This window comes from Elgaria multicarinata, chromosome 2 (assembly GCF_023053635.1).
Source record: "Elgaria multicarinata webbii isolate HBS135686 ecotype San Diego chromosome 2, rElgMul1.1.pri, whole genome shotgun sequence".
In the NCBI taxonomy this organism is placed as follows: domain Eukaryota; kingdom Metazoa; phylum Chordata; class Lepidosauria; order Squamata; family Anguidae; genus Elgaria; species Elgaria multicarinata.
In genome coordinates, this window is record NC_086172.1 from 19,963,353 (window position 1) to 19,977,690 (window position 14,338).

Sequence of the window (14,338 nt, forward strand, 5' to 3'; positions counted from 1 at the left end):
CCTGTCCTCTTTTTCATATGGTCACCCTCATTTATTTATTTATTTCCCTCATTAATTGCTCCAAAGCAGCCAGGTTACCACCCCAGTATCGTGAGTGCAGTATAAAAGCACTTTTACTCTGTTCCGAGGTGAGTCTTTTTGAATATTACCATCCTAGTATTGTGAGTGCAGTATAAAAGCTCTTTTACTCTGTTCTGAGGTGAGTCTTTTTGAATATTACCACCCCAGTGTTGTTGTTTTTATACTGTTTTTTATGTTTTTGATGGTTTTTAAATTTTGTATACTTTTAATGTTTACCATTTTTAATTGTTGTAAACCACCCAGAGAGCTTCTGCTGTGGGGCGGTATATAAATGTAATGAAATAATAAAATAAAATCCCAGTATTGTGAGTGTAGTATAAAAGCATTTTTACTCTGTTCTGAGGTGAGTCTTTTTGAATATTACCATCCTAGTATTGCGAGTGCAGTATAAAAGCACTTTTACTCTGTTCTGAGGTGAGTCTTTTTGAATATTACCACCCCAGTGTTGTTGTTGTTTTTATACTGTTTTTTATGTTTTTGATGGTTTTTAAATTTTGTATACTTTTAATGTTTACCATTTTTAATTGTTGTAAACCACCCAGTGAGCTTCAGCTGTGGGGCGGTATATAAATGTAATAAAATAATAAAATCCCAGTATTGCGAGTGTAGTATAAAAGCATTTTTACTCTGTTCTGAGGTGGGTCTTTTTGAATATTACCACCCCAGTATTGTGAGTCCAGTATAAAAGCACTTTTACTCTGTTCTGAGCCTTTTTGAATAACCGTTTAAGTGATTTCACAAGCCAGAGGGCGTATGGAATTAGGATCAGAATGCTTGTACATCGCCCCATGTTTTAAAGTAACGGAAAGGGTACAGATACGCCCTAAAAAAAAAAGCTGGCACGTTAATTCATGAGGAAAAAAGGTGAAGGGGCATCTTTGGGTGTGGCGGATAAGCCCCCAAAGCCCAGCAGAGGCAGCCAGAGAGGCGCTAACTCCGACGTCCCACGCAAATCGTGGCTTTTAATTTATCCCGGAAGTTTAGGCCGCCGCTCTGATGGGCGGAGTTCCAGCCTTTCTGGCTGGACGGCGAGCCAGGTCGGAAGCTGGCTCTGGCGTTGCCCGTAGCAACCGAGGACCGCGTCGGGGAGCAGCAGCAGCAGCAGCAGCGCGTTGAAAGCAGACGCTGAGGCGACCATGGAGGAGGTCACGACGGTGACCACCACGGAGGGCACCTTCTGCTTGCAGCGTATCCTTCGGGGTTTTCCCCCCCAGCAGCTATTGAACAGCGAGGGGGCGAGGGGAGAGGAGGGGACGGGTCCCTCCGTGAATCTTGTTCCCTGCAACGCAAGACCGCCAGTTTTAGGGTTTTGCAAAATTATCCGTCTACTTCAGTTGACATAGAGATCTGTGTGGATACCTTTCACTGAGGCAGCAGTCCTACGCACACTTACCTAGGAGTAAAGCCCCATTGAACTTAGTGGGACTTCCTTCAGAGTAGACATGGATAGCATTGTGCTTGTATATATTAAAACAACAACAACAACAATTCCTTTCCCCCTTTATAAGAATGATAATTTCACAAGAGTGAAGGAATCTAACTCATTTAAAAACAACAACAGCCCAACTGCACAAGGAAACTTAAAAACGAGCAAACTTTCCTCATTAATTTTACAGGTTTTTTTAAAATTATTTTTAAAGTTAATAGACTAACATCTTTGGTGTCTGGTATTTCCAAGTCATACATGGGTTATTTAAATTACTTTTGTAATAGTAATATACTGTATTTCTTCGATTCTAAGACGCCATCGATTGTAAGACGTACACTAATTTCAGTACCACCAACAGAAAAAAGCTTTGATTCTAAGAAATAATAAACGCACCCACGATTCTAAGACGCACTCTGTTTTTAGAGATGTTTATATGGGGAAAAAATTGCGTCTTAGAATCGAAGAAATACGGTACTTTTTTTAATACTAATTGGCTTACTTTCCATTTGTATGTCTGTACATGATTTATTTATTTTATTTATGTATTTATTGCATTTTTTTTCAGGGCGAGGGGGAAAGCTACTTGTCTTTAGAGTGCTTTCATTCCCCCCACCACCACCTCAAAGCTCTACCCCTGCATCTTGGCCCCCTTCCTGTGTGCCCTTTCACATGCCAGCTGTCTTCTTGCGTACCACAACAGTCCTGTAATTTAAACATCTCTGTAATCTAATTATTCTTCTCCAACTGCCACCTGTTTTGTAGTTTCGCCCTTTGATGGCAAATAGAGGTCAATGAAATTTCCCCCTTGTAGATGCACCTTCCTATACTCTCTGCAGTTCTTGAAATCTAAATTGACAAGAATGAAATTGACTAGCTTACTTTTAAAAGGGAATCAAATTCATGTGAGGATGTCTTTCATTGACTATATGAGTCATGGTCTGTATAGAGTCTCTGTGTTCAGAGGCAGATTTACCCTTGAATAGTAATTGCTAGGGTAGAAGAATGAGGCGCGGGGGGGGGGGGTACTGCCCACATGACATTTTTGTGGCCTTTCTAGGGGCACCAGATACTGTTGAAAACAGATAAGTAATTTTTTAATTCATTGCATTTGATCAGATCTTGGAAATTGCTCTCGTACCCACAAATTAAACCTGTGAGTGGGTTAGTTGGATATGCACAAACATAGATGTAGTATCACCCATATACAGCCAATACTGAGCTGAAAAGCTATTGGAAAGTAAAGTAATAGAAAAAATTATTATTATTTATTTACTTAGTGTATTTTTTATCCCACACCTCAGCCAAAAAGGCTCTCGGAGCGGCTTACAATTTATCAGTAAAGAAGACAGTCCCTGCCCTCAGGCTTACATTCTAAAAAAGACATGACACACAAGGAAAAGGGGATGGGGAGGGAAGAGGGAGAAAATAAAGAGAAATTAAGGAGACTGTTTAGGCTGGTGGGAAGGCCCTGCTCCGTCCTCTCATCTCCCAGTGGAGGGGCAAACCAACAGCTCCTTCTTCTTCCCCACAGGGTGAAGATGTTAGCCCTGTGGGTGGTGTGTGTCCAACTGAAGCAGGCTCTGATGGACTCTGCCTGCTCCAGTCTCCCTCGCTTCTTCCTCCCCACAGGGTGAAGATGGCAGTTAGCCCTGTGGGGTGAGGGGGTCCAACTGAAGCAGGCTCCGATAGTCTCTGCCTGCTCCAGTCTCCCTCGCTTTTTAGTGAAATCTGATTAAATAGGTTTGAGATATATTTAGTTTAGTGATTCCCCCCCCCTTCCAAATCAAACAGTGCCTCATCTCACACTGAAGCCATGAATTCACTAGAAGGCAGATTTGGTATGCCATAAGGATGGAAGAGTAGGAGTCAGACTTTACCTGTGGTGCAATAACCTAGAATGTTTTCCCATGTAAGCCCCATTGTAATGAACTTGAATAGCACCTGTTTGTCTCACTGGGACCTGTGTAGAGGAACTAACAAACATGTGCACCGTGGGTATCATTTGTGTGTTTTTTTTTGCCTCGGCCGCGAAAATGTGCTGGGCCAGTTCCATTTGTTTCTGCTCCCAAGATCTTGAGCTTCTTTAAACAAACGTTTTTTAGCATGAGTGACTGGCCACTCATGGATGTTTGTGGTTCATTTTGATGATGATGTCAGCCTCCTACGCGTCTTCCATTCCATTCCCCGGTTTTAGCAGTAAAAAATAAACCTCACAAAACCTGACTCTTCTGAGGTATATTGGTATTTGTCGAGTTTTCCTGCCGTGTACAGGCAACGTTGTGCTAAAAAGCGCCTACTAGAGGGAGCTGTCCCATTGAATTGCATGGGCCATGTGGTTGCTACTGTCTTCCTCATGTAATTACAGCTTGTTGCAGGAAGCAGAGCCGTGGTAAGAGAACACAATTTCACCCCATCTGAAGGAGCTCTTTGAAAGAACATTGGAAGTAGGGAGAAATGTTTCCAAGATTGGGTGTATGTGGTCTATTGAGCAAAGAGAGGAATGGTAGACAATAGGGTATGGATAAGGAGCTATATGCTAATAATCATATGAAGTCTTGCTTTTATTATCTCCCATCTTGCTTCTGAGATACTACCAGACACCGCGAACACTTTTAAAAGCTTTTTTCTCCCCAGCTATAAAGGCTACAATTATACTTTAAAGCATCCAATTTGAAAATACCAGGATGACTAATTCAGTGCCAGGTACCAGCTTCCAGACTTCTGTGACAATCGTACATTTTGATGTCCTTAGACATTTTCATACCTGAAAGAAAAAGGCTGGAAAACGACGCTCTTGTGAAATCTGTTCTTCTTGCTTGAGAATGCTTGACATTGCTGCATCAGTGAATTAGCTCCACCTCCATAGGTATGAAATATTTATAGATTTGAGGATGTGAAGAAAAGCTTGCATTATGCAATGTACTTCTAGTAAATGACGTTTAGTTTGCATAATCAAAGTGTTTCTTCATACCTCAAAAACTCTAATTTCCTCCCCCCCCCAGAATTAAATTAGGATTAATAATTGTGTGAGCAGGTGCTTTATGAATAGTAATTGATATCCATCAGGATACATATCCCCATGGGAGCTTGTAGCATACTGGAGCTGAAAATACAACTTAATCCAGTATTTTTGGAGAAAATAGCAAGCTAAATTCTTGAATCGAGGCAAGAAAGGGTTCACTAAATGGTGTTTGTAAACGTTTGAGAGGTAAATTTTGTTGCTGTGGTTTCACTGTTGTGTATGCAGCAGCAAATTTACAGCTGTAAATAAAGTTTGCTTATACAGCAAGTTGCAGACTGTGCTTTGTTGAATGCTACTTCGTTAGCAGGGAATGCATATGAAGCCATGTTTGGAACAAACATTGTTTGCTGTTCTAGACTTAACTGAACATGTAGAGATTACAGTAACAGAAAGCTCCGAAGATGACTATCAGTATGAAGAGGTAAGAAACTGGCGGAGCAATTATGAGCCAGTGTGGCGTAGTGGCTAAAGTGTTGGACTGGGAGTCGGGAGATCCGAGTTCTAGTCCCCACTCAGCCAAGGAAACCCATTGGGTGACTTTGGGCCAGTAACATACTCTCAGCCCAGCCTACCACACAGGGTTGTTGTTGTGAGGATAACATGGGGAGGAGGAGGATTGTGTACACTGTCTTGGGTTCCTTGCAGAAAAAAAAGTGGGATCTAAATGTAATAAATAAATAAATAATGTGATGGGGGAGGAGAAACTAAAATGGTGGAGAAGCTGGCAGACAAAAGGTGTGCAAGTGCACATCCTTTTCTTTCTTTTTAATTTGGCCTTTTACAACTGTTTGTTTTTCTTTTAAAATCTTTCCCTTCTCACTGCTCCCATGAGAGGGATATAAACTATACTAGATTAAGGGCTGACATAGTTTCCCTCTTGTGTCAGGGAAATGGGAAAGCTTTGGATTCTGCCAAAAGTCCTGGGGCATTGCTCCTTTTTGTCCTCTTTTATGTTTTAGTAGCACTTGCTGCTGACCTTTCCATAGCCACAGGTAGGAGACTGGAAAGGTTGAATCTCTCTGTTTGGGGCAAAAGGGAATAATGGAACTATACACTGATTTGATCCCTGTAATAGCTTGACATTTTTGATATGCATACTAAGGTGGAGAGTGGAGAAACGGGCTCTGTAAGGGTCTATGGTGTGCCTGCTCTAGGATGGATAATGTTAATGTGTATCCTCTCCAGATATATATATATATATATATATATATATGTGTGTGTGTGTGTGTGTGTGTGTGTGTGTGTGTGTTTTTGAGAAATGTGCAAAGGGATCTTTTAACCTTGGCAGTAGCATGTTTTTGCAGATTTGTTCCAGTGACATACACATACACATTCTTTTCCTAAGGAAGTTGGTTCATTGGTTGCACAAGGATAATTTTTTTTTTACAGCAGGCAATATGAATAAGGAATTAATTAGCTCCTATATAAATGACAAATCTATGCACACTAAACATATGAGGCAGAAGAACAAATAGAGACTACATCTCCATGTACAGAATTGAAAGATGGAGAAGTTAGGTTAAAAGGCACCTTGATGTCTAAATTGAGGATCGCTACATTTGGAAAACTAGGATGCCACTGATTCTGTCCTGGATTGGCTCGTCTTTGGTTCCTGGGGTACTATAGGAGATATAGATAAGCAAATTGGGCTTCTAAGAATTCTGAAAGAAACATATAGTTGGGTCTGTTTGTGTAAGTATCTGACAATTTGTGGTAAGAAGGTGCTACTTTGCTCACATTTACTTTAGCCCTATATAAGTAATTTAAGGTAGGGACCCCCCTAAAAAAATCAATTAGAAATCAGTATGGTGGTCATCTTTCAAAATGGCATAGATTTTCTATCTTAAAAATGGCATAGATAAGCAGTTGAGGTGTCATATATATATATATATATATATATATATATATATATATATATATATGGTACTATTCTAAAGTAGGTATTTTAATAAATTTGCTTTAAAAATGAAAAAATGAAAAAATAAATACTTTTTTATTGTAAAATTTCTTCACTAATCAAATATTTAAGAGCTCCATGCAATGTTTAAAATATCTCATTTTTTTAATTATATAGGGGGGGAATCAAAAATATGAACTAGTAACTGTTATTACAGTATTCCTCCTTTCTAAATTGAATTGTTACAGTGGAACTGGCCAGATTTGTATGGAGAAAGCAACCTTGTTATCCTTTTTAGGCAATTCCACATTGAGCAGGCCTTCCTCAAACTTATTGGACATTGCTTAGAAGGATCAGGCTGGTCCTATATCACTGCCAACTTGGGGATAATGTGTGAAACATCTGCACTTGTGTGTATGAAAGTAACACATGTAAAAAAGGCTAGAACAGTTCACCAGGTAACTTCCTGCAGTTTCTATAAGCTACTTATTCTGGCCTATGACAGTAGTGACAAAGGCCTCAACCTTCAAAAGTAGGTTGAGAAAAAATCCAATGAATCACCAACTTTTCTTTACTGGGTGACAGTATTGAACCTAGAGATTCTTTTGTTGACATTCGTGTATTCAATCCGCATGGGAGATTACAGTTGCTTCAAAGAAACCCTGAAGAAAATGATACCATGGTTCTTGGTTTTTGATCATTTCAACTATGTATGCTGGTTGAGTATTCATATTAAAGATTTAGAAGAACTTCCTGAAAGAGCAGGGACAGTGCATGAAGAATTTTCGAAAGGGAACTTTGTAATCCGAAAGATAAAAAGGCCTTTTTCAGCCATTGCAGTGGATCAAGCACATGAGCAACAAAATGCTTGTATTAAAGGTGAAGGAGGAGCTATTGGGCTGTTTCAAGACGCAAAAGCACTCATACGGTGGGCTTTGACTAGTCCAGAGATAACCAGGTTAGTTGATAAATTCTTTATTCTGGATGCTAAAATCCATCCATCTCTCCACCATGAACAATACAAATCATACCAAAAGAAATTTCTCAATAAGACAAAACTGTTGACGGATTCTTTCTTAGATGCATGTAATACCTTTGAAGAACCGAGCAGTGATCTTTTTTCTCTTCATACACATCTTGTCGCAAGCTCTGATAGAGTGGAGGCTCTTTAAAACCTTGAAGAAGATGGAAGAAACCTCTATTGTACATTCATCAAGCAACGACTTTCAAAGAACCCAAGTGTAAGTGTTTTCAGCCCTCTTAAGATGAACTACAAGAAGATCTAGAGGCTTGACTGATCCCTAGACATATTAAAGTCGTAAAAGCTCAGAAAAATAACGTCCAACTATTTTCAAAGCTTTTCATTGCTGCCCAATACCATGAGTTGGATCTAGACACATTTTTCCAACACGAGAATCAGCTTTCCCCCTTCTCTTTCTTTGGATGGAGGAGTTTGGTCATGTGTAAAATCAGACCTAGCTTCCATTCTTGAAAACGTAGCAGATGGAAGTGATGATTTCACAGGTCAATGTGATGCTATTGTGTTTGATGGTGCAACTTTTATCAACATACTCTGTCCAAGGACATCAAAAACATTTGGAGAATACTGCACACGTGAGTTTCAACAGTACACTGCAAAAGAAATTGACAACCGGGCTGTAAAAAGGGCTGATTTCGTCTGGGACACTTACTCTGGATATAGCATCAAGAAGACTACACAGGAGAATAGAGGACTTGGAGTTCACTGACATGTGACTGAAGGAAGCCATGTTCTGAAAAACTGGGCTAGCTTCCTTAGAAATGATAAAAACAAAGAAGAACTTTGGGGTTTGTTAGCTAGAGTAATAGTAAGGGACAAGATGAGTTTTGAGGTTGTAACGAATGGCGGAACATTTTTATCATCGTGCTGAAACACTTCTCTGCATGGGATATTTTCAATATTAGAAGCTGATGGTCACATAATACTTCACACTGCAGATATTGTTTCTCATGGCGCAGTCAATGTTATGATCAGAACTGTAGATACTGATGTGCTTGTTCCCTTTATGTCTTACTATCACTACCTAAAAACCTTGGTCTTAAGAGACTGTGGATTTTCTTTGGTGTTGGCAACCAGAAGCGCCATATATCTATACACAACATCGCAGAGGTTCTACAGGAATCAAAGGCTGTTGCCCTAAGAGGCTTCCATGCTTTCACCGGATGTGACACTACATCGTCATTTTCTGCTAATGGAAAATGAAGTGCCTGGAATTGCTGGATAAAATTTGAAGATGCTACAAGCTCATTTCTTGCACTTTCAAATCCTATGCCATATCTAAGCCCAGAACTTCAGGAGAAACTTCAAACTTGTGTTGTTCTGCTTTACAGGACAGAATGTGCTGGCATGTCCATCAGTGAAACCAGGAAAATACTGTTTACATCAAAAGGTAGACTGCTAGAACATATGCCTCCTACTGCAGCTGCCTTGCAAAAGCACATTCTAAGGGCTGCTTATCAGGGTGGACATATGTGGGGGCAGTGTCATATTGCAAATCTGGTCTTACCTCCACCTTCAGAGTGGGATTGGATAAAAACTGATGGTATATGGACACCATTGTGGACATCTCTTCCAGCAATATGGGAGTGTTGCAGACAGTTGGTCCGCTGCAACTGTAAATCAAAGTGCTAATCACGCTGCAGTTGCAGAAATGCTGGCGTTCCATGTACACTGCTGTATAAGAGCTGTAAGGCAAAGTGCTTGAAGTCTACTGACCCAATAGTAGAAGAACCATTTGAGGACGCTGATGTTGTATTGTAATATTTAAGTGCCTAAACATCAAAGACAATGATTTCATTTAATTATTTCTTAAATGTAGTTTAATTTACATATATTTCAATATATACGAATGTTACACACTAAATTTAGAAATGAGGAATACTGTAATAACAGTTAATAGTTCATATTTTTGGTTGTTTTTCCCCTCTATAAATAATTTTTTTGATATATTTTAAACATTGGATGGGGCTGTTAAATGTTTGATTAGTGAAGAAATTTTACAATAAAAAAGTATTTATTTTTTCATTTTTCTCATTTTTAAAGCAAATTTATTAAAATACCTACTTCAAAATAGTACCATTGAATTTTTTGACCAAAAAACATTATAAAAGACACCTCAACTGCTTATCTATGCCATTTTTAAGATAGTCCACCATTTTGAAAGATGGCCGCCATATTGATTTCTAATTTATTTTTTGGGGGGAGGGGTCCCTATCTTAAAAGACTTCTATAGGCCTAAAGTAAACGTGAGTAAAGTAGCACCTTCTTACCACAAATTGCTGGATATTAATGGTTTTTTATGCGAGCAGCCCCCACTAAGAGGGAAGAATACCATTACAATTTAAGGAGTCTCCCTATTGTGAGGCATGACTCATGAGACAATTGTTTGTCGGGTTTTCTCACCCATTTTAACTGAAGATGCAAATTCTCCAAGCTTAATTTTTCACTTGGTGCCAGGCTATGCTACTTAAAGCAGCATTTCACTATATCACAAAATATTTGGGTGGAGTGTCTCCCTGCCTCTTTATGTCCAGCAGACTGTCAACAATATCTTATTGTTTTAAGACCTGCTTCTGTAGTGTTGCTGCCTGAAAAGGTACAATGTTTTATTTAGGCCATGTAGTTTTTAAACATAAATGTGTTAATTAGTACTATTTATGTAAAATAAATAAAATGCATTCACTCAGTCCATTTTGGGATGCTATTAGCCACAGTGTTCATGTAATTACAGCTGCACCTCAAATTACATTTTCATAATTGCAGGCGTACACTTAAGTATGAAAGTCCATGCATTTTTTAATGCAGTCCGCCTTTTTAGTCCGCCTGGCGCCTACACTGTACTCCTTTCGTCGCTAGCTGAAGACCTTTTTATTCTCTCAGTATTTTAACACTTAATTTTAACTTAAATTTAAATTTTACTGTTCTAACTCTGTATTTTAATCTTATATCAATTTTGCTGCGTGGTTTTATCCTGGTTGTGCTTTTTATACTGTATTTTGTAATTGTTCTTTTAACATGTTGGTTGTTTTATTATGGTTTTAATTTTTGTGGACCGCCCAGAGAGCTTCGGCTATTGGGTGGTATAAAAATGTAATAAATAAATAAATAAAATGTACTGATGGTTCTTTTTATCCCTAGTACCAAAGGTAGTTAGTGGCTCTAGAAGTATATATTGGCCCAATGTACATATGTGTATGAAAATGAAACATAATGAGAAGTATCCTGTATATAGCTCTTTTATTCTACAGTTCTTCATGTTATTCCTATAGAATGATCAAAACATTCATGTAAGAATTTACATGTATGAGACATTGATAGACAAAGGCAATAGAACCAAATCTTATTGATCTCACATGTAAATATGCTCACTTTGGCTTCTGAATTTTGGCTGTTCACACTTTTGATATCTAATGAATTGGTACTCATTTCTAGAATGTGTAGCCTACTTAATGTAGGCTTTGATCCAAAACCATGAACATGGAGAAAGATTCTGTTACAAAGGAAAACAATACAGGTATTTCTGTGAATTTACCAATCTTGTGTAAATTAAAAAGAAAAATGTCACCCCTGCATGCATGGAAATCTGTGTATGGATTAGAGCCACTAGATTGCAGCCACACATCTTGCTCCAAGGATTTCTGTGTGGATTGCTTTTGCACATAGAGTTCCCAATTAATTTACGGTAAATGGATTGACCTTATAGGGCATGGGTGGAGGACCTTTTTTTTCTGTCAAGGGTTCTGTGTTCCCTAAGAAGTAATCTCTTGAGGCCTGGATGCCAGTAGGCTGAATCTAGGGCAGGGGCAGGGTGACAATTGGCTGGGACCACCCCTTACTCTTTGTCTCTCCCTCTTTCTCCCTGCCCAGCTAGCTGGTGTGAGGGGCACAGATCACTCTTGCCGGAAATCTGAACTGATCACTTGAGGGCTTTTGAAATTAGACCAAGAGCCACATGAAATTAGGCCCTAGGGCCAGGGTTTGGTCCCATAGGCCCCTCTCCCAATAGATATGTGTGTGTGCTGACTCCCCTCATCCAAATGAATGAGGAAACTTTTAGATTTGGGGACCAGTATTTAAGGAATTGCCATACGCTGAATTATGCCATTGGTCTACCTAGCCCAATATTTTCTTCTCTGGCTGATAATAGCTCAATAGGGTCTCAGGCAGGGGATTTAGAGACCGAAGTTGGAACGTAATATGCAGAGTGCTCTACTACAGAACTTTACCTCCCCACTCAGTCCTGGGATTCCATTGCTGAATTATGGTGGAACTCTGCTTGGTGAGTGTACTCATTTTACGTGTTTTTGTAATGTATCTATAATTGTGACTTAGGTACCAGCAGACGATGAATTTAGCTTGCAAGAAGGTGATGAAGACCTGGCAAAGGCTTTACACACTATGCAGGAACAGGCAGTTGATGCTCAAATTATGGTAAGCATTTCATCCTTCAAAATATGTGACTACATTTTGTGTGTGACTTTTTAGTTAATAATGTAATATAAATTATTTTCATGCCATATACATTAATTAAAGTTGAATTAAAGATGTTTTACGTGCTGAACCTTTAGTCTGAAAGATTGCCTTGCGATTCATCAAAATAAGGCATACAACCCAGATATAGGTGCATGATTAAATCAAGTTGACCAGATTAATCCCGTCCTAAAAAAGGAACACTTTGAATTTTTTAGTGTGTCCAGAACAAAGCAAACTTGGTATTTTATTTTATATTTCCTATTCATATTTGGCAATTTATCAGTTAGTTCTTATGAAAATGCTAGTGAACCGCCCAGAGAGCTTCGGCTATTGGGCGGTATAGAAATGTAATAAATAAATAAATAGTTAGCCTTGTTAATAAATCCAGGGGAATTGTCAGCCAGTTTACCTGTTGAATATGGGAACCAAACACCTATTTTGGATGCGGCTGTGCTATTTCTCAATGCTACTAGGAGTCCAAACTTCCTTTGAGCACACGCAACTGACACAAAATTGGGTGGGATAGCTAATACCCTGGAAGACAGAAACAAACTTCAAAGTGATCTTGATAGGCTGGAGTGCTGGGCTGAAAACAACAGAATGACATTTAATAGGGATAAATGCCAAGTTCTATATTTAGGAAATAGAAACCAAAGGCACAGTTACAAGATGGGGATACTTGGCTCAGCAATACTACAAACGAGAAGGATCTTGGAATTGTTGTCGATCGCAACCTGAATATGAGCCAACAGTGCGATATGGCTGCAAGAAAGGCAAATGCTATTTTGGGCTGCATTAATAGAAGTATAGCTTCCAAATCACATGAGGTAGTTGTTCCTCTCTATTTGGCCCTGGTTAGGCCTCATCTTGAGTATTGCATCCAGTTCTGGGCTCTACAATTCAAAAAGGACGCAGACAAGGTGGAGCGTGTTCAGAGGAGGGCAACCAGGATGATCAGGGGTCTGGAAACAAAGCCCTATGAAGAGAGACTGAAAGAACTGGGCCTGTTCAGCCTGGAGAAGAGAAGATTGAGGGGAGACATGAGAGCACTCTTCAAATACTTAAAAGGTTGTCACACAGAGGAGGGACAGGATCTCTTCTCGATCCTCCCAGAGTGCAGGACACGGAATAACGGGCTCAAGTTACAGGAAGCCAGATTCCAGCTGGACATCAGGAAAAACTTCCTGAGTGTTAGAGCAGTACGACAATGGAATCAGTTGCCTGGTGAGGTTGTGGGCTCTCCCACACTAGAGGCCTTCAAGAGGCAGCTGGACAACTATCTGTCAGGGATGCTTTAGGGTGGATTCCTGCATTGAGCAGGGGGTTGGACTCAATGGCGTTTTAGGCCCCTTCCAACTCTGCTATTCTATAATTCTATGAAGTAGTCCTTTAGAACAAGGCCTTAAATCATATGGTGTGTGAGAGACTGAGATTATGTTTTAAAAGAATAGATAAAAAATACGGATAGGAATAATACTCAATTTTTATTTCAACCAATGGGTTGAGTGATTCATAAGCTTCGTTCCCCATCTGTGATTCTGTGGTAACATAGGCACTGATCCAGCATAGCTGCTTTAAGAGTCTTCTCATCTTGCCTGAGTTCAAAAATAGTGGCTTGATATAGAACATTGAGACGAAAATGCCAAGAGCCCTTCTGTGTGCACACAATCAGTTCTTTGGGTTGTAGCCATAAATAGTGAGGTCAAAAGTATTTCATGAATTTCCAGACTATTGCAATAATTAACAGTTTGCTGTACAGTTAATTGTTACAGTTAATGATTAAGAGTTAATCACAGTTTATTATGAGGTGTATTTCTACGTAGCGAGGCTTGTGTGTCAGGTACATTACTTTTTACTCCATGTAACATGTTTCTGTAAAGGTATCCAAGGAAAAGCAGCTGTGGTTTCTGTCCTGCATGTCTTATGATATCTCTTTTTTCTATGGTCTACTGAGATTACTAAGCTCAAGTGAGAGTACTCACTTAAACAGTACCATTTGTCCAGTAAACGTTATGGGTGGATTGAGAGGCAATGTTGTGGTTGCTTTACAGCAGTGAGGGGGAACCTCTGGCCCCCACCCACAGATTTCCCACCAAGCTTCATTTGCTGCTATCTCTGATAAGATGTAAGAGAGTATTTAAAGGGAATTAACATTTAAATACCATGTGCATTTTGCAGGCTTGACAGCTGTTGCAAAGAATTGCGATGTCAATATTATTTATTTATTTTGTGGTATTTTTACACTGCTAAATATGATAAAGTCCCTAAATGTTTCAATTTTATGGGCATGAGAGCTGTTGCATAGTATTGTGTGCATTTTGCAGGCATGAGAGCAGTTGCACTGCTGCTTACTCCTGAGCAGACTTGCCCTGAATTGAGCTGTGTTTTGTATTCTTG

At 39.4% G+C, this 14,338-nt stretch overlaps 1 protein-coding gene across 1 annotated transcript in view; it reads left to right on the forward strand.

Annotated features, from left to right (window-relative positions):
* The first annotated feature begins 1,217 nt into the window (after positions 1–1,217).
* SPAG16 (sperm associated antigen 16) overlaps positions 1,218–14,338 on the forward strand; it is a 569,616-nt gene continuing 556,495 nt past the window's right edge. Inside the window, exons 1-3 of the mRNA XM_063115872.1 lie at positions 1,218–1,269; positions 4,907–4,953; positions 11,801–11,899. Of these exons, the coding sequence (XP_062971942.1) occupies positions 1,218–1,269; positions 4,907–4,953; positions 11,801–11,899 (198 nt within the window). The remainder of the gene's footprint in view (positions 1,270–4,906; positions 4,954–11,800; positions 11,900–14,338) is intronic.